At 39.6% G+C, this 23,373-nt stretch overlaps 2 protein-coding genes across 15 annotated transcripts in view; one reads left to right on the top strand and one right to left on the bottom strand.

The window, feature by feature from the left end:
- The window catches only part of MAGI2 (membrane associated guanylate kinase, WW and PDZ domain containing 2), a 1,467,480-nt gene that overhangs the window by 92,217 nt on the left and 1,351,890 nt on the right, over nt 1-23,373 (bottom strand). The window lies entirely within an intron of this gene.
- On the top strand, nt 21,833-22,397 carry LOC107132395 (large ribosomal subunit protein uL23-like). Its single transcript, XM_059886052.1, has one exon. It carries the CDS (start codon nt 21,838-21,840, stop codon nt 22,312-22,314), a length of 477 nt encoding a protein of 158 aa, XP_059742035.1. The 5' UTR covers nt 21,833-21,837; the 3' UTR covers nt 22,315-22,397.

Genomic DNA, 23,373 nt, shown 5'->3' with positions numbered 1-23,373 from the left:
TTTTTCACAATTAACCTTTGTTAGAGATTATTTAATGACTATTACAGTATAAATCTTTTCCAAGGGGTTACACAGAGTGCTTTGGTTCACCTTCCCATGTCTTCCATGAGACTGTTGATTGAATTAGACAGGATCCAAGTGTCTATTACAGGACCTGGCTCTGGTTATAAACTGTGGTGCACGATCGCCTCAGCAAGGCACAGGAGCCCATTAAGTCAGCATGCTTTTCCTGAAAAAACTTCTATCCCCCTGGAAATTGAAGTACAGATTGAAATTGAAATTTTGACAACACCAAAATTCTGTGGATTTTATTTGCCTCAATTATTTTATATGTTGGAATCTGTCTAAGACTCTATGTTTTGACTGTAATCATTTAAAAAGAAAATATTTCTTACGAAACTTCATCCAAAGAGAAGTGTGAAAAAGCCCTGGTGGATCTGCAGAAAAGTTCTTTATCAGGGTTATACCTGAGCACATACCTGCTTGGAAGGGTCATGAAGGTGAAAAGAACCAGAGGGGAACAAGAAGTTATGAGTCACTGCAGAGACTTGATATGAGTGGGGTACCTTACTCCACATTTTCTTAATGTGTGTATCTTCTCTTTAGAAAAGATTCAGTAACAGCTCAAAAAAAGTTTAGTCTTTGACTTGGCCACTCACTCAGAGGGCCGCTTTGGTGGAGATTCAGGGGGAGCTCCTTATTCAACAGTTTTCATTTCTCATTCTTACTTTTACAATTCTCTAAATTAAAACACGTAAATGTATGTGAAATCTAAAGATGATGCAGTAGCCCAATTGTGGAAGTCAATTCTAAATTATAATTTGGTATCTTTATCACCAAAACTTCCCTTTTCCTCTGTCAAATATTACTAACACTAATCTCATATAGGGGATATTATTAGATTGCTTCCCTTCCCCCCTCAAACTCACTCTTCTAGGGCTTTTCATTGGTGTTGATGTTTCCTTCCTCAGGTCACCCATTTCCTGCCTTATAAATACTTTCCAGGTAGAGTTGTTCTCTTTATGTACCTTTGCACATGTGGTTTCCTTTTCGAATCTGCCCTTCCCCATTCAAACAACAACTAAATCCTAATCAGCCCTTAGGAGAAACCTCAGGTATGCCTGCATACAGGAAGCCTTCTATGATCCCATAGTTTGGGTTGGGTACCTTTCCTAAGCATTTATTTAAAAGTTGGCCCTCCATTTCCCTAGGTGTTAGTGTCAAATAGATACATATTTTTAATTCCAGAAAGTTCCAAAAAGCAAAACTTGAAATTGGCATGCCTGGCAACTATTTACCTAACATTGACATTGTACTTAACAACTACTTATATTGCATTTTTATTGTATGAGGTATAATGAGTACTCTAGAGGTGATAAAATATGATCATTGATGTATATAAGTATTTTATATATTTTACATGCAAAATATATGCAAATGTATGTAAGTAGTTTATATGCAAATATGATACCATTTTGTATGACAGACTTGAGCATTCTTGGATTTTGGTGTCTGTGGGGGTCCTCGAACCAATCTCCATAGATACCAAGGGATGGTATTGACCTTTGCCTGTCATAACACTGTATGCTCTCTAAGGGCAGGGACTCCATCACATGGGGAATACCCATATATATTGCTTCAATGGATGAAGGAACAATTGAAAGTAGCGGTTTTTCAGAAGCTGTGTTCTGACTCCACGTTCCTCATTGTTTCAATCAAGTTCAGCAAAATGTATAAAAAGTTTTAAATCTGATTTCGTGATACGTGTCAGCCAGACTTGACCATGATCAAATAATATAAAGGGTATATACGTGCCTTGTAAACTCTATTTAAATATAATCTTTATTATTAATTGTAGTAGCTATCATCATCAGCTTCATAATGGTAGAAGAGAGAAAAAAAATGGAACACAGTGGTAAGTTCTTCCCAAAGAATCTAGGAGAGAAGCCCCTGAGGGGTTGAAAATGCATTTAATGGAGAATTGAGGGAAGTGGTTTTCTGAAAATGTCACTGAGAGGTTAAAGACTCCCAAAATCTTCTGTTGGTTTGGTAAGTACTGCCTTTTAGGAAATTCCTACAGGATGTTAATGCTATTTTTTATTCTATGATTTTGACAAATAGTTCTTACAAAAAGAACCTCCTTGAATATTGAGCAGATAATCCAAACCCTAAACCAGGACAGAGGGATAACTGCTTGTGTGGCCATAAACAGAAATGCAAAGAAGATTTTAAAGACAAGCTGGTTGATGCAAAATATTTTCTACAAAGCAAAATATAAGCACAACCATTCCATTTTCATATGCTGTTTTGACTACTCAGGCAAGAAGAGGAGACTGGGGAAATATCTTAAAATTATCTGCCTGAGCAAGAATAGAAAGCTATCATTGGCGGCTCAGTTAGTGGCTTATTCATTTTCTTGGAAATCACTTATGTTAGGTCATGAAGTCAGTTTCCCTGGTTGACTGAAAAATAAACAAAAGCAAATCAAAAAGAAAACTTTCTATTGTGGCCCTAATATAGACTGTGATTTCCCTTCCCTGGATGTAATTGAGAGAAAATGAGGGATTATTATTCTGCATACTTATCTAATCAGATAGATTTATTTTTCAGATGCAAGCGTTGGTTGTTGTGTGGTGACTGCTATATAGGCAAAGGATAACCAATTCTTGTTTTCCTGAAGCTGACCTAATTGCAAATTGCCTTTGCATTCACTGTGTGTGTGTGTGTGTGCATATGTGCACATACCAATTCCAGACCTGATGTTTACAGTGTGAGTTACAATGAGAGGTGTACCCAGATGGGTGTATCAGTCAACTGGGATTTTTGAAGAGAATTTAATGGTGGGACTATTTCAGAGGTGTGAGCAGGATTAAGACAACCAAAGAGGGTAGATGCCAATAGCATCTATTCCTCTGCCAGAGGAATAGAAAGTTACAGGGGCATACGAGAGCTCAAACTGTGAAAGAGGGGCTACATGACTGGAGCTGTTGTGGCAGAGGAAGGAGCACCGCTGGGCCCAGGGCACCACGGCAGCAAGCAACAGGGGTAAGAATACATCAATGTTTCTGAGGCTGACAGAGTAACATGCCCTCAAGGACATCGACATCTAGGCCCTGGAATCTGTGAATATATTACTTTACATGGCAAAAGGGACTTGGCAGATGTGAATAAGTTAAGGATCTTGAGATGGGAGGGCTATCCTGCTTCTCTGAGTGGACCCAATGTAATCACAGGGGTCAAAGTCTGAGAGAGAACAGATTTGGGACTGAAGCAGAGGTCAGGGATAAGGGAAGATGATCTGCTGCTGGTGTTGAGGAGGCTACAAGCCAAGGAATACAGGTAGCTCCAGGAGCTGGAAAGGCAAGGGAATGGATTCTTTCCTAGATCCTACAGGAGGAATAGACCTGCTCATAAGACAACTTGATTTTTAACCCACTGAAACTGCTTTGGAATTATGACCTCTAAAACTGTAAGATAATACATGTGTGCTGGCTTAAGCCAATAAGTTTGCAGTACTTTGTTACAGCTGGAATAGAAAGCTAACACACTGCCCTCTGATTTCCTACTAGTGCTTCTTATCAGCCTAATCCAACAGGAAATCAGAGGGCAGGAGAGTTTGGGTGATGCAGACATAGTGATCAGTTCCCAAGATTGCAGAATAGGGAGAGGAGGGAAGAGACTAGATTTGGGAGGAGGTAAAACAAAAGAAGCACCAACACTGGGGTGGGGTGCGTGTGGGATGGGGATAGATTTTAAAGCCATGGATGAATATGACATGACATATGAAGGCTCCTGTTAGCTGAACACTTGTATCGCCCACCTGGTTCACATGCTGAGATCCTAGCCTCCAAGGTGACGACATCTGGAGGTGATTAGGCCCTGAGAGGAGAGCCTTCATGAATGGGATTAGTGCTCTTATAAAAGAAACCCCTGAGAGGTCCCTTGTCCCTTCACCTTGTGAGGACACAGGACCAGGAAGTAGGCTCTCACCAGACATTAAATCTGCTGGCACCTTGATCTTGGACTTCTGGCCTCCAGAATTATGGGGAATAAATTTCTGTTGTCTATAAGAAGCCACTCACTCAATGGTATTTTGTTATAGCAGCCTGAAGGGACTAAGACAAAGGCGTTATAAAATAATTCAAGGACAAGACATAAAAATCAGGTGGTGGTAACTTTGTCTACATTGGAGAAGCTATTTTTGGAAGGCTTTGTTTTAATATTTCATTTTTATATAGATAGTCTCTTAAGATAATGTTACAGAAGGACAAGTGGCATCAGGGTTACTGAATTACACCTACTTTTTAAAATTGCTAAAGATTTCTGAGTTGCCTTTGCATCTAGTCAGTTTCCAGTCCCCATCCATCCTCCTCCCTCTAGGTGTCCAGCCTGTCACTTCTCCTGCCTTCATTCTCCATTCTCTGTTTCTCTCTTCTGTGTCCTCTTTTAGTCCTTGTGGCTGCCACCATCATGTTTTGAAGCTCACCTCTGCTACGGTCTCTCTCCTTTTCACACGCCCACCCTCCTTCCCCAGACTTCCTGAACAGAATCCAGACCCTTAACATGGTGTGATGATCGTCCAGCATCTGGTGCCCCCAACCTTCCAGCTCATTCCTGCCACTCTCAGGTTTAACCTGGCTGGCTTCTTCTTCCTCCACTCTTCATTGGGTGCTCCCAGCTCTGCATATTTGCTCTTGCTATCGCCTCTGCCAGTTTTTATTGCCGTTCTCCCCAACTCCTCCTGTCTTATCTTGCAATTGTGCCCATTCTTCAAGGTTCTGCTCAACTCCTCCATGAAGCCACCTCTGGTCCCTCCAAGGGGAGATGTCACCGCCTTTCTCTAGGTGTCCACTGCATGCTGACTATGCCTCTCTTACAGAGTATAATTATAAGTCTCCCTGACTATGCCTCTCTTATTCTCATCATATCTGTATTTATTCTCCCCACCATGTCTGCACCTAGTAAAGTATACAGTCCTGGAAAGAGGGATTGTACCTTTGTTCCATCTACACTGCCTTAAAAACAGCAAATAAAACTTGCAGCAAGGACAGAAGTTATTACTGTGTAAGATATAAGATGATTAATGGGAGGAGGAAAGTCCTTGAGGAGTTGAGGATGTGGGGGAGTTCGAGGGGGAGTGGCTCTGGGGTCAGAACTCTTTGAGGGCAGTTCTGTGCTTACTCATCTTTTCTCTGTTGGCTGAGGTGACTAGCACAGGATAAGAGCTTCATTAGCATTTCTCAAGTGAAGGAATAAATGCTGCCTACTACATTTTGGCCAAGGCTAACCTTGAATTCCATGAGAACAAGGACTAAAGAGAAATTTGTAATCTCTGTTATAATAAAGGTGAAAAAGTATATAAAAGCAAAAACAATACAGTCTTCTACTTGCCATGAGAAGTAAGCTTAGCGGTAGCAGGGTTTTGCCAGGAACCAGCTAAAGAAGACCCAGCCACAAGGTGGAAGCAACTCTTTTCTTTCTGATATAACCATGCCTGTGCTGGCAAAAGCTGGCTGAAAGCAGCAGACATATTATTTTTGTGTTTACTGAGTCCTGTGAGAAGCACTGGACAATAAATTCATATGAGACATAATTACACCCTCCCAAAGTACACCGTTTGAGTGCAGAGATCATGATTTACACTTCTACAATATCCTTTGTAGCATCTAGCAGTACTGACTGGTGCGTGAGAGAGAGAGAGGGAGAGAGAGAGAAAGAGAAATGATTGGCTAATTGATTTGGGGGTAAAGTAAGTCAAGGAAGCAGTTGCTAACAAGACACCCACTACACACACTAAACCATATCCAGGGCCACTGAGGGCACAGCTTATCAGTCCCTTCATCTCTGGTTTCTACTATCTTTACTTTAAGGTGAGGACTCTGAGCTTGAGGGAGGAATAGGGCTTTCTGAAGGGCCACGTGGCTCATAAGCAGAAGTCACAAGACAAGACATAGACTCCCTCATTCCCAAGCCCACAGCTCCCTGTTCTTCTCAAGTTGCTTCAGCATCACTGAGGAGGGGAGAGTGACTCACTTGTGGGTTTTTATTTAGTTCACAGTCAAAGGTTCCTTCTATAGGAACAAGACACTATGTAAGATGTTTGTGATTTATTACTGACCTTTGGGCTATTGTTTAAAAGTATACACACAATCATGTGTCATAAATAGTTTGGAAATCCAGGTTCACTCAAGCATGAGTAGGATGAGAAAGAAGGTCTGATTGATGGTGTAATGAGAACAACCTATAATTGTAAATAGATCTAGTTAGTACTTTACATTCTAAACTTCCCTGATCACTTCAGGTACTTTCTCCATGAATAAAAGTTAGTTTTTAACATCAAAGTTTTAGATCAGGCAGAATAATGGATGTCCTTGGACCTGATTTTAATATGCAAAAGGAGTCTGTACACAAGGCAGAAAAACTCATGTCTCTGGGGTTGACTGTCTTTGTTTGGTCATATTGAAAACACCAACTTTCTTTAATAGCTTAATTTTAAGACAGCTCTCCCGAGGGTCTTTACTCATCCATCGCTGCCATATTCAATTATACTGGCACTGAATGTGTGGATTACAATAATTTCTCTATTGATATGCTAACACTGAATAAATAGAAAGGATAGCAGTGTATTACTATTATTTTGATGCACAAAATAAACATTATCCAATTTTCTTTACTACTTAAAGTCACATATTAATTACTTAAAATTTACAACTAGGAATGAAGCCGAGTGTCTAAAAATCTTGTTCCTCTTCAAGTTAATTCAGATTGTCCATCCATGCATGAGAACAGCTGAGCTATGAAATTGGGCAGCATGTTTTCTGGCAATAATAAGGAGATAACATTCCTTAGGAGTATTTAAGTGACATCAGTATTGATAGGTTAATTGGAAATAAAAATGTAAAGCTTTCGTAAATTGCTAGAATAAAGAGCCTCTGGTTTATTGTAGCTTCGCAATGCACTTTTTGAACTCTTCCCCCTTTGCAGTTTAAGTTAATAACTGTCTGATTAATGTAACTGTGGCAGTACTCAGAATTCCATGGACATCCTATGGTAAATCAGCTGTTTTTAAAAACAGACTCTCCCACCTATATCCTGAGAAACAATCATTTTGCTCCCTCTACTCCTTTACCAAATTCTTAAAAAATGACCCCACATGGGATGAAATGCAGAGAATATTAGGTGGAGAAAAGAAATGCAATTTGACATAAGGTCATAAGAGCTGTGTTTGAGAATCTAAGAGAAACTCTCCATCTTCAGAGCTCAGGGTACCACTTGGTGCTAAATATAGCATAATTAATAACAATTAAGTCTCATAATTAATTATTTTGAAAAAGGCAAGTAAAGTGATATTATGCTATCATGCATCTTAACTAGACTCAAAATTATTTTCAGGTCTCTGTGTGAGTATTTACCCTGACATTTCTATCTGTATACTAAACTCTCAATTAATTGTCCAAGATCTTGTTACAGTTGAGAACCACTCAGATGAAAAATTGGACCCTTCACATTAATTAACACTTTTTGAACAAAGCTTTATGCCAGATACTTTCTAGGCATATTAGAAGCATTATTTAATTCTCAAACAAATAAACAAAGCAAAGCTACTCTCCATGAGCTAGAGAAAACAAAGAAAAATTCAAATGAACTTTGGGAAATGAAATCACAATTTTTTTTTTAATTGGGAGCTGATTTAACATATGAATACTGCATACTGAGTCACACTGATGCCAAGACAGCAGGTCAGTCTCTACATGGTTAGTTACTTGAGCTGTCCCACGTCATCAATTGTGCCCCTTCATTTGGGTTGGCCAGGTTCCTTTAATAGTTCATATGACTGGACATTCAAGAATGACTTGGATCTACTTCATTACGCTTCCTCTGATCCTGTTTTCCAATTCTGAGTGAGTTTTCTGTTTTTGTCCTGGTTTCTGCCTTGGACTATGACCCTTGTCACCTCTCCAATTCGGTTTCTCACACTTTCTAGTAATCTTTGATTATCTCTTGGTGATGGCCCCTCAAATGCATCTGAGGTCATCATTATACTGATGCTTTTGGAAGCTGATATTTCCTATGTTATCTCTGTTCAGTCTTGCATTGTTATTGATGTGAGGCCACCTAGTCATTTGACAAATATGGGCCACTTGTCACCAAAAGGACTGAATATAAACATTTGAATGGAAACGTCCAAATTCATCATCATCCCTAGAAAAACAATTCTGTAGGGTTGTCCTGAAGGAGAATCCTTCTTTTCTAATCACTTATGTTTTCCAAGGATATCACATTATTAATGTAACTTGTTTGGCTGAAGTGTTTCTAGTCACTGAGGTACTGATGTGTGATTGGTTTATTTTTCCAATAACTGCTGCTAGCTGTGCTCTGTTAACTCCCCCTGCCCTTTCCTGCTGGATAGTATTCCATTTCCATTATTTTTCAGCACTTTTAGCTATTGAAAAGTATAGTACAGTTAGCACTGAAAGCTCACCTTCAGTTAAGAACTTCCCCCACCTCTGCCCCACTAAGCTGAAGGCTTGAGGGACTTAAGCAGGGAAAGGAGCTTGTTCTCTTCTCTCCCCGACTCCTCACTCTTCCTCATCTCTCCAAGCTGCTAGAGAAGCTCCCATGGCAGGGTTATGTAAGGGGGGCAACGTTCTCTTGAGTGATCAAGAGTTCCTGGTGGCTCTCTTTTTTTTGTTTCTCTTTTCCATGTGGCAGATCTTAATCTGAGTTGGGTGTTCACTTTGTGCCAGAAACTGTTCTAGGTGCTGGGGATATGGTGGAAATCAAGGAAGAAAAGATTTCTGACCTCAGGGAATGTCGATTCAAGGATATCCAAATGCTGCCTCTCTCCTGAGGATATTTTGGATCACTTGTTTGGAAGACTTGATATATCCCCAAATTGTGAGACACAGTTGAGGCTCTTCTCTTTCTTTTCCACTTGGTATCCCTTTCCTCCACTATGGATAATATGACCTATAGCCTCTTTCAGCATGGGTCCCTCTATGCAGAAAATATTCCTCCAGAAAGATGGCTTATGCCTCAAATCACCTTCTGTTGTGTCCACTCAACCTACAGGAAATGGTGGGAGTGCAGGTTAACCCACCTGCAGGTTCCCTCTCTTTACATTTCATCTTTGCCTTTTTTTTTTTTTTCCTTTTCCAGGTCATCTACTGATTCAAAAGCTCAGTCACTTTAAAGTAAGAAACAATCATGGGTCTCCCTTGGGGTACAAGGCCAAGATGGTTTGAGCATCCCCAACTCCGAAGGAAGGCAACAGGACATGTCTGATATCTCTTTCCCTCATAGGAGGGGCCAGGGAGAAGAAAGATTAATGCTTCATCAACCCTGTTTTGTTTGCAGTAAGAGCTCTTGCTTCTACTATCCCCTGGAAGAGTGCAGGGGAGGACACATCAGCAGGGCTGGTCCTGTGAAACAGCAGTTCCCACAGCAGGCCCCACCCATCACCCCTGGTGATTCTCTAAATGTAATGTGGGGAACTTGATCGTTTATCCTCAGCTATGGCCTGAGTCACCATTTCCTAGATAATTGGAAAGATCTTACATCATCATACCACATGGAGACGAGTAACAATAAAAATAGGGGGTTGGATGAAGCTTGTGGATTGCCTATTAATTGTACTTACTCAGCTGCATTCTGGATAACTGAAAAGTGACCTTATTTTCACTTCTTTTTTAAAGTCTTTATTAGACAAGAGTTTCTAAAGGAAACAGGTTACTAACTAAAATATGTATGTCTTTATTATTAAAATCTAATATACCAGGTTTTATTCTGACACAATGTTTCAATTTTTAATTTGTGATTGTTTCCATTAGATAATTTATGTAGTGAAGGCATGATGGACACTGGAGATGGAGTAGTGTAACAACGGGATTAACGGTACAGGCTTTGGGGGGATTAGTAGCCCTAGGCTTGTGTTTTATGATTAACATCACTTATTAACTCAGAAATGTTAGTCATTTAACCTCTTTTAAGTCCCAGTTTCCTCATCGGAAAATGGGGGATGATAATGGTGTCTATCTCATGGTGACTATCTCAGAATTGTCGAGAAGTTCATATGAGAAACATATGCAAGCTTAGTACTGTGCCTGAGCCATGGCAAGCATTCAATAAACATTCGTTCTGTTAAATTTTACTCAGTAGGAGACTTTCAAACTCACTTTAAACTTGAATATATACAATACTAAAGATTTGGTTTATATCCTGTACTGAAGGAGAAGGAAATGGCAACCCACTCCAGTGTTTTTGCCTGGAGAATCCCAGGGACAGAGGAGCCTGGTGGGCTGCCATCTATGGGTCACACAGAGTCGGACACGACTGAAGTGACTTAGCAGCAGCAGCAGCAGCCTGTACTGAAAGGTAACATTTGGGATTTTGGGCTCTAAGAATTTAGAGTAGGGGTTGGTAAACTATGGCCCGTATGTCAAATTCAACCCACTGGTTTTTTTTTCTTTCTTTTTTTTTTTTTAATGTAAAATTTATTGGAACACAGTCATATTCTTTCATGTACCTATAGCCTATGGTTGCTCTTATACTAATATGATATGGTTGAGCTGTTGTATCACAGACTGTATGGTCCACAAAGCCAAATATATTTACTCCATGGTCCTTTATTGAAAACGTTTGACCACCCATGGACCTTTAAATTTAGGAAAGACAACTGCTTGTCTTGGATACTTTGTACACTAACAGATCTGTGCGTAGGGTGCAGTTCACACTTGACTTTTCGAGAATTCTTCTCTAATTAATGAATCTAGGATAAAAATTTTATTTTGCTTTTATTTAAATTATGTACTATTTAAAACATTTAAGAGTGGAGAGTAATAACTTTTCTACCCTTGCACTCACCAACCAGATTTTAATCAAGTTAATACTGTGTGACATTTGCTTCTAATTCTTTGGCATAAAAAGAAAATCTTATGGATAGAGTTAAAGTTCCCTGAATGGTTTCTGATTTCATTCCCCTCCCCTCCCTATTCTGTAGTTGATGCTCATTCTTTTTTCATTTTTTAGGACTTTTACCTCATATGTATATATCTATAAATAATACATTATATTGCAAATGTTTACATTTAACATAAATATCATTACATATGTAATTCTGCAAGTTGGTTTTACACGTCATTTTGTTGTTGAAATTTATTCATGTACTGGATATTGTTGTTGTTCAGTTGCCAAGTTGTCTGATTCTCTGCAACCCCATGAGCTGCAGCATGCCAGGCTTCCCTGTCCTTCACTATCTCCCTGAGTTTGCTCAAACTCATGTCCATTGAGTCCGTGATGCCATCCAACCATCTTATCCTCTGTCACCCCCTTCTCCTCTATCCCTCAATCTTTCCCAGTATCAGGGTCTTTTCTAATGAGTCAGCTCTGCTTCAGCTTCAGCATCAGTCCTTCCAACGAGTATTCAGGGTTGATTTCCTTTAGGATTGACTGGTTGATCTCTTTGCAGTTCAAGGGACTCTCAAGAGTCTTCTTCATCAGCACAGTTCAAAAGCATCAATTCTTCAGCGCTCAGGCTTCTTTATGGTCCAACTCTCACATCCATACATGACTACTGGAAAAACCATAATTTTTATTAGACGGACCTTTGTCAGTAAAGTAATATCTCTGCTTTTTAATACACTGTCTAGGTCTGTCATAGCTTTTCTTCCAAGGAGCAAGTGCTTTTTAATTTCATGGCTATAGTCATCATCTGCAGTGATTTTGGAGCCCAAGAAAATAAAGTCTGACACTGTTTCCACTGTTTCTTCATCTAATTGCCATAAGGAGATAGGACTGAATGCCATGATCTGAATTTTTTGAATGTTGAATTTTAAGCCAGCTTTTTCACTCTCCTCTTTCACCTTCATCAAGAGGCTCTTTAGTTCCTCTTCACTTTCTACCATAAAGTGGCATCATCTGCATATCTGAGGTTATTGATATTTCTCCCAGCAATCTTGATTCCAGCTTGTGCTTCATCCAGTCTGGCATTTCTCATGATGTACTGTGCATATAAGTTAAATAAGCAGGGTGACAATATATAGCCTTGACATATATTGTCCTTTGACTCCTTTCCCAATTTTGAACCACTCTGTTGTTCCATGTCCAGTACTAACTGTTGTTTCTTGTCCTGCACACAGATTTCTGTGTCAGGTAAGGTGGTCTGATATTCCCACCTCTTTAAGATTTTTTCACAGTTTGTTGTGATCCATATAAAAGCTTTAGTGTAGTCAATGACACAGAAGTAGATTTTTTTTTTAAATTTCTTTGCTTTTTCTATGATCCAGCAGATGTTGGCAATTTGATCTCCAGTTCCTCTGCCGTTTCATATCCAGCTTGTACATTTGGAAGTTCTCAATTCACATACTGCTGAATCCTGGCCTGAAAGATTTTGAGCATAATCTTGCTAGCATGTGAAATGCGTGCAATTGTACAGTAATTTGAACATTCTTTGGTATTACCTTTCTTTGGGATTGGAATAAAAACTGACATTTTCCAGTACTGTGGCCACTGCTGAGTTTTTTGGATTTGCTGGCATATTAAGTGCAACACTTTAACAGCAGCATCTTTTAGCATTTGAAATAGCTCAGCTGGAATCCCATCACCTTCACTAGCTTTGTTTGTAGTAATGTTTCCTAAGGCCCACTTGACTTCACACTCCAGGATGCCTGGCTCTAGGTGAGTGACCACACCATCATGGTTATCTTGGGTCATTAAGAACTTTTTGGTACAGTTCCTCTGTATATTCTTTCCACCTCTTCTTAATCTCTTCTGCTTCTATTAGGTCCTTGCCATTTCTGTCCTTCATTGTGCCCATCTTTGCATGCAGTATTCCCTTGGAAGCTCTAATTTTCTTGAAGAGATCTCTAGTCTTTTCCATTCTATTGTTTTTCTCTATTTCTTTGCATTGTGTGCTTAAGAAGGCTTTCTTATCTGTCCTTGCTATTCTCTGGAGTTCATTCATTCCACCTACTATATGATGCTCCATTATTTAAACATTCTTTAGTTCGTTTTGTTGTTGCTGTTCTACAGATGCATATTAGAATTTGTCCAACAGCTCCCAATATTTGCAATTAAAAACTATGCTGCAGTAAACATTGTTGTAAAGTTTCCTGGTGTATACGAGGAAGAACAGGTTACATGCATAGATCAGTGGAGTGCTGATATATAGCATATCTGAGCATCTTCAAATGTCTTTGTTGTTGCCAAATTGCTCTGCAAAGTGGCAGCAAAAATTAACTTTAACATTAGTAGTGAATGAGAGTTCCCAGTTCCCCACATCCTTGCCAGTGTGTGGAACTGCCAGACTTTTCAACATTTGCCAGTCTGATGGAGATAAAGTGCTCTTACTGTTTAATTTGCTTTTTCCTGATGTTGAACATCTTTGCAGATGTCTATTAGCCATTTTGATTTCTTCTTTCATAAATTACTCATCATGTACTTTGTCCAATTTTGCATTGCATTACCTTTTGTTATTAATCGTAAGAGCTCTTTGTTATTTATTCAGGAGAGCAGACTTTTGTCACTTTCATGTATTTCAGATACATTCCCTTAATGTGAGGCTTGTCTTTTCACTTGTTTCATGGTGTTCTGTCAGAGAGATGCTTACAATTTTAATGGAATCACATTTATCGGTAATGTTCCTTGATGGGGGTGTAGGCTTTTTGTGATTTGTTTAAAAAACCCTTTTCAAGCCAGATAAAATACAAAGATTTTCCTACATTTTCTTTTAAAGTTTTTGGCGTTTGCTTTTCACACTTAATCTTTAATCCACCAGGAGTTGACTTTGGTGTGTGGTGTGAAGTAGACTTATTTGTATCGGCATGAGTATACATTTGTCCTGGTTCTGGTTGTTGAGAATCTGTCCTTCACCTCCTGTTTGCAATGCTGCCTCAGTCAAGTATGAGTCTCCGCCCCTCCACTGCTGCTTTTCTAAGCTTTTCACGGCGTCCTCTAGTTAACTTGGCCTCGTCAGTGCCAACATCCCCATTGTTTTGATTCCTATAGCCATAGACATGAATCTTGAAATCTTGTGAGACTGGATGTTTTTAGAATCTTACATTTACCCTCATTTTCAAATACAAACGATTCCTAACATCTTTAGGTTATACACAATGAATGATTATCAGAGTTTCAGGTTTGAGAGCAATACGTACACTTCATCTTTTCACCTCATGTGTGAAGTATGAGATACATTAGGAACAAACTGCTAACTCAAACATTTTAATTGTGATTTGCAAACAAAGGTTTGCTAGAAGTTAATCCGCAGCTGTTTAAGAGGTCTTTAAAAAAGTAAAAGTATTTTTGGAAAGACTTAAATCATATAAATAAAAGTGGAATTATTTTAACCTTGTATTTTCTTAGTGAAATAGTTAGGAAACAACTGAGTTATAAAGGATTAACTTTTTTTTTTTTTACTTACATTGTATATTTTACAATAGTGATCCATTTAATGCTCAATTGCTATTCCAGCCTATTTAAAAGTGGGTTTTACTCAGGGGTATGCATCAGAATTACCTAGGGAACTTTTTAAAGCCATTCTGCCCCTTTCCAAATTAGATATCCTCAATAATTTCTGAAAGCAATGACATGCCATTAAAAAGGTAGGGTTTTGTCTCTCTAATAGAGCATTTATGTCATCTAATATGGTCTGTAAAGTATGAGCTTCTCTAAACTCTTATTCCATAAGCCTCCTTGCTGCATCAAGAAGCACTATTTTTGTTAGCACAGAAAGCTATAATATTTTTTTTGGTCTCATTTGTCTAACTGTGGCCATGTTCTCTTGGGCATTTGCAATTTATTTCTATTTTCTAGTTTACCTTTTCCAAATTGAGTTTTATTGCCGCTTGATATCTAAGAGCTAAATGGAACATTTACATGGATTCATTCCATTCCAGGGCACTTTGATGTGCCAGTGATAACAGTGTGGCTAGTTTTGAAAAAGGGCCAGCACAAATGAGTGGGGATACAAATAGCCAAGAGCTTAAAAACTCTGGGATTCACTGATTCCTAAGCTCTTCTTAGAAATGACAACATTCTTAGATGATGACATTCTGTGTAGTTCCACATATGAGTTGCTTTTCTTCCTCCAGAGGCTTCTCAACTTACCTTCAGAAATTTAAGAAGTTTAGACATGAGACATACCTATCCCAGAGGAGCCTGCCTACTCAGTGCATCCCTCTGGGGGAGGCTGGGAGGCTGCCACGTTGCATTGTGTACATTTCCCACCAGCACTCCTCTTGGGGTATCTACTGTTCAAGGTCACTATCTCAACTCCTAGCTGACATTCAGAAAGACTTCTTTTCCCCACAAAAAGAGTCTAAGCCACAATCTGAATCACAAAGCTCTGCATTCAGGGCTGGGTTATACTTGCTGTACATCCTTCTTGCACTCCCTCTCTTCAAAAAAGCTCCTATACCTCAATAATATCCATGATACTGTTGACCTCTGTCCCAAGTAGGACTCAGACAATTTTGCAATACAAGTAACTAGAGAAAAAGACATCAAAGAATCACCAAAAATACCACACTGACTAGTTACAGAAAACAAGGCAAAGGCTAACCGTACTACCAATAATATGGTTCCCCCTCTTTTCAATAAGCAATGGAAAGTCTTTTACAAATGAAATTTTACTTCAGAAAGGCATACAAAAAAGCAAAGCTGCTTTGCACATGAAAAGTGCTCAATATCACTAATTATAAGAGAAATGTAAATCAAAACTAAAGGAGGTATCGCCTCATACTATTCTGAATGGGCACCACCAACAAAAAATCAACAAATAATACATTCTGGAAATGGTGTGGAGAAAAGAGAGCCCTACTACACTATTGGTGGGGGTGTACATTAGTACAGCCACTATGGAGAATGGTGTGGGAGTTCCCTAAAAAACTAAAAATAGAACTATCATATGATCCAACAATCCCACTCCTCGACGTATATTTGGACAAAACCATAATTCAAAAAGACACATGCACCTCAGTGTTTTACCACAGCACTATTCACAACTGCCAAGACTTGGAAGCAACCTGAATGTCCACTGACAGAGGAATGGATAAAGAAAGTGTGGTACATATATACAATGAAATATTACGCAGCCGTAAGAAAGAACAAAATAACACTATTTGCAGTGACGTGGATGAACCTAAACATTATCATACGGAGTGAAGTCAGACCCAGAAAAAAATATGGTATCACTCACATGTGGAATCTAATTAAAAATGATACAAATAAACATATTTACTTATTTATTTGTGAGAAACAGCCTCACAGACTGTGAAAACAAACTGTGGTTACAAAAGGGGAAATGGCAGGGAGGGATAAATCAGGAGTTTTAGGATTAACACACACATACACTACTATATATAAAATAGATAATCAACAAGGACCTACTATATAGCACAGTCAATTCTACTCAATACTCAGCAATAACTTACATGGGTAAAGAATCTGAAAAATAATTACTATATGTATATGTATAACTGAATCAATTTGCTGTATACCTGAAATTAACATAACATTATAAATCAACTATACCCCAGTAACATTTAAAAAAAATTAAGAAAAAGCAAAGCTGCTTTGATGGAACAGAGATGCAGGTGTGAGGTGGTACTCAGGTTCCTGCTCACTTTACCCCTGCCTATTTTCCCAGCTTCCTTTCTTACCCCAGAGGACTCTCTGGAGTCCTGAGGATTATCTACAATATTTTCTATATGATAAAAAGGCATCTGGGGAATATGGCCATGTCATCCAGCCTGTTTCATGACACTTTCTCTGCTATCTGGAATTCCTCCTCTTTCCTCATAGCCACCTGTTGAAAGGACATCGGAACCCCACTCAAATATCATCTTCCCGAGGAACTCTATCTAAGACAAAACTTCCTTATGGCAAATGATCAGCGCTTCTATTACAGCTTTAGGGACTGCTAGTCTCAGATATTCTGAAACAATCCTGATTTCTAATACTAGATTCTAATATGCTCTTGGATCCATTTATTTGTCAAACCACACTTCAGTTTTTGGCTTGGAAAATATGGTTATAATTACAGCTCTTAGCACAGTCAGCTTTGTTTCTGAGTTATTGATCCATGTAGTTGTCATAAAGTATGCATTTCCAAAGAGCAGACATTGGGTCATTTCATCACAATTAATCACCATTCCTCCTCCTCCCTCTCATTTTCATTGTCATCATCCTTAAATAGTTTATTCATTACTGAGAACACACCCGGCAGGGTTGCGCACTTATATAATTACTTCGTTTAATTATTATAAAAACTCTGCAAGGTAGGTATGTCTTGATCTCCAATTTTGTGATGAGGCAGTTGAGGTACTCAGTTAGTAAGTGACTGAGCTGGGATCTGCCCAAACCCAAGCTCTCTCCCTCACACTACTCTGCCACTCACAGTGTTGCCGAGTGTTGCTTTGCATGTTCTAGAAATGCTTATTCTGACAAATACTGAATAAATATATGCTCAACTGCTCAGAAATGAAAGCATGGAAAAATCACACATGGATAGAGGCTGGGAATTGAAGTATTTCCCTTTCATGCTTGTATGATTCAGAAAAGAACTTCACACTTGTATTTAGTTCCATGTTAACCACTCTGGTGGTTGAAAAGCAAAGCAAATCCATTGGGATTTCCATTTTGCTGCCAGCCTGTGGTTAAGGAAACTGGCACCTCAAAACACAACAGATACTTCTCCATGATTTGTGATGCCTGAGCCATGCTGGATTATCTGAATGCAGGCTGGGATCGGTTCCACACTGCTGAGGCCTGTCCCTGGAGTCCTACAGTACTCCTGGGAGGTGCACTATTAGGCTGCTGTAGCCAAAATAAAACTGGCTGGCCACTGACCATGTGCCCTGATATCTGGAAGTTCCAATCTCTGGCTGTGCACATGTGGAACAGAATAAGGGAGCAGCTTATAAGAACATCTTCAGTGGATGGGATGGAGAAGGGGAGGTGTCTGATACGATGGAGAAAAAGCCATTATGCTCCTGCTATAGGGTCTTCTTCCTAGTGTTTGTTATCAGAAGCACAGTGTAAGGACAGATGCACTGGAAGGCATCCAATGGCTATGATATTCTGGCCATCCTGAGTAGCCACTAGGTAGAAAGAGTTGTACTAAGACCGTGGAGGACAGAGAGATGATTATGATACAATGTGACACCCCCAGGTGTTTACAACCTAACATACTAAATTTAACTATACACTGAACTGAACTAAGTGTTGTGGTTAAACATCTTTCAGGATGAATCTCTACCTCATGATATATACAAAAATGAATTCCTAAGGGGTTTTGAATTTAAATGTGAAGGGTCCAACTTTAAAATTCCTAGAAAAAACTATGACTGTGAGATAGGAAAGGATGTCTTAAATAACCAAAATGCAAATAATTCAGAATATTGATATATTTGATTATATCAAATTTAAGAATCTGATTTCACCACAATGGGCCATAAAGGAGAGGGAGATGCCACAAACTGGGAAAAGATATGTGCAATGCATATACGCAACAGAAATGCAATATCCATCATGTATAAAAATCAATAAGGACAAAACAACAATAACAATAGAAATATGGGCAAGATATATCCACACACATATCACAGAAGAGGAAAATGAATAACTCAGACACATAAAAAGATGTTCATTAGTAATCCGGAAGAAAATTAAAACCATGATGATATAGCATGTCACATCTACTACACTAACAAAAATTTAATATTGATTTTATATTAAATCTTGACAAGGATATAAAGCAACAGGGAATCATATGCAGTATATAGAAGTAAATATAGTGGTACCAACACTTAGGACATTTTTCTGGGGTTATTTAGTCAATCTGAAGTTGCTCAGATCCCAGGACTCTGCAAATCTACTCCTAGGAATAGATGCAGGAGTTTTTCCTGATAGAAAACCTTGCACATGTGTACCAGGAGACCTTTATATGAATGATGATAATAGTGATGGCTCTGATACTAAAAAACTGGAAACCACCTCAATGCTCATCAATAGGAAATGAATAAATAAATTCATACTCATATTATAGGAAACCACGCAGTAGTGAAAAGGAATAAACTACATTAATACACATTGACATGGGTGACATTCACAATGTTGAGCTAAAAATTTCAAGAGAACATAAAACATATAATTCTATGTTGATAAAGTTCAAAAATATGTGAAACTGAACAGTATATTGTTGAGGGTTATATCCACATGTGGTAACTTATAAAGAAAAGCGAGGAATGATAAACACAGATATCAGAATAGAAGTTACCTGAGGCAGATGGTGGCATGGAGGGAGAGGAGATAGAGAAGGCTTCAAGTATATAGCACTGCTCTATTTCTTCAGCTAGATATTGGTCTGCAGGTTCTTATTTTATCTTTGTTGTTAAACTGCACATATATATTCTATAATTTCTTTTCTATTTTACTACATTTCACAATAAAAATGTATTCAAAAGTGTGATGGGAGTACTTTATCTGAATGAGAGAGTGAGAAGCAGGACTTAGTGAAGGCTTCATGAGCTGGCTCCTGAAAGTTTCATGGGGTTTGAAGGACAGAAATAGACAGAGAGGAAATTCCACTTGGGAAGAAAAGATGAGGAAGACATAAAAGTGTGAAATGGCATAGTGTGTCAGAGAATTAGCAATGGTTGGAGTATAAACTAGGGGGATAGAGTAGCATGTTAAGATGGAAAACTGTAGTGGAAAAAATGGCCTTCCAAGAGACAAAGAGAGAGAGGCACCAAACACAAAATTAAAAAAACTAAACAAAACGTCTTAACACTCTTAGATCTAATGCTGCAAGCAAAGGGGAGTTGTTGAAAACTTTTGAGGAGACGAGGTCAGGGCAGCGGCCGAGAGGAGCTACCACACGCACGAGGTCAGGGATGGTGGCTGAGAGGAGCTACCCCATGCCTGAAGTCAGGGGACTTCATAATCCATGCTGGATTATCTGAATGCAGGCTGGGATCGGTTCCACACTGCTGAGGCCTGTCCCTGGAGTCCTACAGTACTCCTGGGAGGTGCACTATTAGGCTACTGTAGCCAAAAAAAGTGAAAATGAAGCAACTTAGCAGCAGCAGCCAAAACAAAACTGGCTGGCCATTGACCATGTGCCCTGATATCTGGAAGTTCCAGAGAGCAGAGGCTGTGCGGGCAAAGGAGGGCCGAGAGGAGCTACTCCACGTTCAAGGTACGGAGGGGCAGCTGTGAAGAGATACCCCTCATCCAAGGTAAAGAGCAGCGGCTGTGCTTTGCTGGAGCAGCTGTGAAGAGATAACCCACGTCCAAGGTAAGAGACCCAAGTAAGACGGTAGGTGTTGCGAGAGGGCATCAGAGGGCAGACACACTGAAACCATAATCACAGAAAACTAGCCAATCTGATCACACGGACCACAGCCTTGTCTAACTCAATGAAACTAAGCCATGCCATGTGGGGCCACCCAAGACGGGAGGGTCATGGTGGAGAGATCTGACAGAATGTGGTCCACTGGAGAAGGGAATGGCAAACCACTTCAGTATTCTTGCCTTGAGAATCCCATGAACAGTATGAAAAGGCGAAATGATAGGATACTGAAAAGGGAACTCCCTGGGTTGGTAGGTGCCCAATATGCTACTGGAGATCAGTGGAGAAATAACTCCAGAAAGAATGAAGGGATGGAGCCAAAGCAAGAACAATACCTAGCTGTGGATGTGACTGGTGATAGAAGCAAGGTCTGATGTTGTAAAGAGCAATATTGCATAGGAACCTGGAATGTTAGGTCCATGAATCAAGGCAAATTGGAAGTGGTCAACCAGGAGATGGCAAGAGTGAACGTCAACATTCTAGGAATCAGCCAACTAAAATGGACTGAAATGGGTGAATTTAACTCAGATGACCATTATATCTACTACTGTGGGCAGGAATCCCTTAGAAGAAATGGAGTAGCCATCATGGTCAACAAAAGAGTCTGAAATGCAGTACTTGGATGCAATCTCAAAAATGACAGAATGATCTCTGTTCGTTTCCACGGCAAACCGTTCAATATCACGGTAATCCAAGTCTATGCCCCAACCAGTAACACTGAAGAAGCTGAAGTTGAACGGTTCTATGAAGACCTACAAGACCTTTTAGAACTAACACCCCAAAAAGATGTCCTTTTCATTATAGGGGACTAGAATGCAAAAGTAGAAAGTCAAGAAACACCTGGAGTAATAGGCAAATTTGGCCTTGGAATATGGAATGAAGCAGGGCAAAGACTAATAGAGTTTTGCCAAGAGAATGCACTGGTCATAACAAACACCCTCTTCCAACAACACAAGAGAAGACTCTACACATGGACATCACCAGATGGTCAACACCAAAATCAGACTGATTATATTCTTTGCAGCCAAAGATGGAGAATCTCTATACAGTCAGCAAAAACAAGACCAGGAGCTGACTGTGGCTCACCTCATGAACTCCTTATTGCCAAATTCAGACTTAAATTGAAGAAAGTGGGGAAAACCACTAAACCATTCAGGTATGACCTAAATCAAATCCCTTATGATTATACAGTGGAATTAAGAAATAGATTTAACGGACTAGATCTGATAGACAGAGTGCCTGATGAACTATGGACGGAGGTTCGTGTACAGTAGACAGGGATCAAGACCATCTCCATGGAAAAGAAATGCAAAAGAGCAAAATGGCTGCCTGAGGAGGCCTTGCAAATAGCTGTGAAAAGAAGAGAAGCGAAAAGCAAAAGAGAAAAGGAAAGATATAAGCATCTGAATGCAGAATTCCAAAGAATAGCAAGGAGAGATAAGAAAGCCATCCTCAGTGATTAATGCAAAGAAGTAGAGGAGCTTTTCATGAAGATGGCGCCGAAGGCGAAGAAGGAAGCCCCTGCTCCTCCTAAAGCTGAAGCCAAAGCAAAGGCTTTGAAGGCCAAGAAAGCAGTGTTGAAAGGTGTTCACAGCCACAAAAAAAAGAAGATCCGGACGTCACCCACCTTCCGGCGGCCCAAAACACTGCGGCTCAGGAGGCAGCCCAAATATCCTCGGAAGAGCGCCCCTAGGAGAAACAAACTTGACCACGATGCCATCATCAAATTCCCCCTCACCACCGAGTCAGCCATGAAGAAAATAGAAGACAACAACACACTGGTATGCATTGTGGATGTCAAGGCCAACAAGCACCAAATTAAACAGGCTGTGAAGAAGCTCTATGACACTGACGTGGCTAAGGTCAATACTCTGATCAGGCCTGATGGAGAGAAGAAGGTATATGTTCGACTGGCTCCTGACTATGATGCTTTGGATGTTGCCAACAAAATTGGCATCATCTAAACTGAGTCCAGCTGGCTAATTCCAAATATAAAAGTTTTCACTATAAAAAAAAAAAAAAAGAAGAAGAAGAAGTAGAGGAAAACAACAGCATGTGAAAGACTAGAGATCTCTTCAAGAAAATTGGAGATACCAAGGGAACATTTCTTGCAAAGATGAGCTCGATAAAGGACAGAAATGGTATGGACCTAACAGAAGCAGAAGATATTAAGAAGAGGTGGCAAGAATACACAGAAGAACTGTACAAAAAAGAGCTTCATGACCCAGATAATCGTGATGGTGTGATCACTCACCTAGAGCCAGACATCCTGGAATGTGAAGTCAAGTGGGCCTTAGAAAGCATCATATTGAACAAAGCTAGTGGAGGTGATGGAATTCCAGTAGAGCTATTTCAAATCCTAAAAGATGATGCTGTGAAAGTGCTGCACTCAATATGCCAGCAAATGTGGAAAACTCAGCAGTGGCCACAAGACTGGAAAAGGTCAGTTTTCATTCCAATCTCAAAGAAAGGCAATGCCAAACAATGCTCAAGCTACCATACATTGCACTCATCTCACAAGCTAGGAAAGTAATGCTCAAAATTCTCCAAGCCAGGCTTCAGCAATACATGAACCATGAACTTCCAGATGTTCAAGCTGGTTTTAGAAAAGGCAGAGGAGCCAGAAATCAAATTGCCAACATCTGCTGGATCATCGAAAAAGGTAGAGAGTTCCAGAAAAACATCTATTTCTGCTTTATTGACTATGCCAAAGCCTTTGACTATGTGGACCACAATAAACTGTGGAAAATTCTGAAAGAGATGGGAATACCAGACCACCTGATCTGCCTCTTGAGAAACCTATATGCAGGTCAGGAGGCAACAGTTAGAACTGGACATGGAACAACAGACTGGTTCCAAATAGGAAAAGGAGTATGTGAAAGCTGCATATTGTCACCCTGCTTATTTAACTTCTATGCAGAGTACATCATGAGAAATGCTGGGCTGGAAGAAGCACAAGCTGAAATCAAGATTGCTGGGAGAAATATCAATCACCGCAGATATGCAGATGACACCACTCTTAT

The sequence above is a fragment of the Bos taurus genome, chromosome 4 (assembly GCF_002263795.3).
Source record: "Bos taurus isolate L1 Dominette 01449 registration number 42190680 breed Hereford chromosome 4, ARS-UCD2.0, whole genome shotgun sequence".
Taxonomy (NCBI): Eukaryota; Metazoa; Chordata; class Mammalia; order Artiodactyla; family Bovidae; genus Bos; species Bos taurus.
The sequence above is the reverse complement of the archived record's forward strand: the minus strand, read 5'-3'. Positions and strand labels throughout refer to the sequence as shown.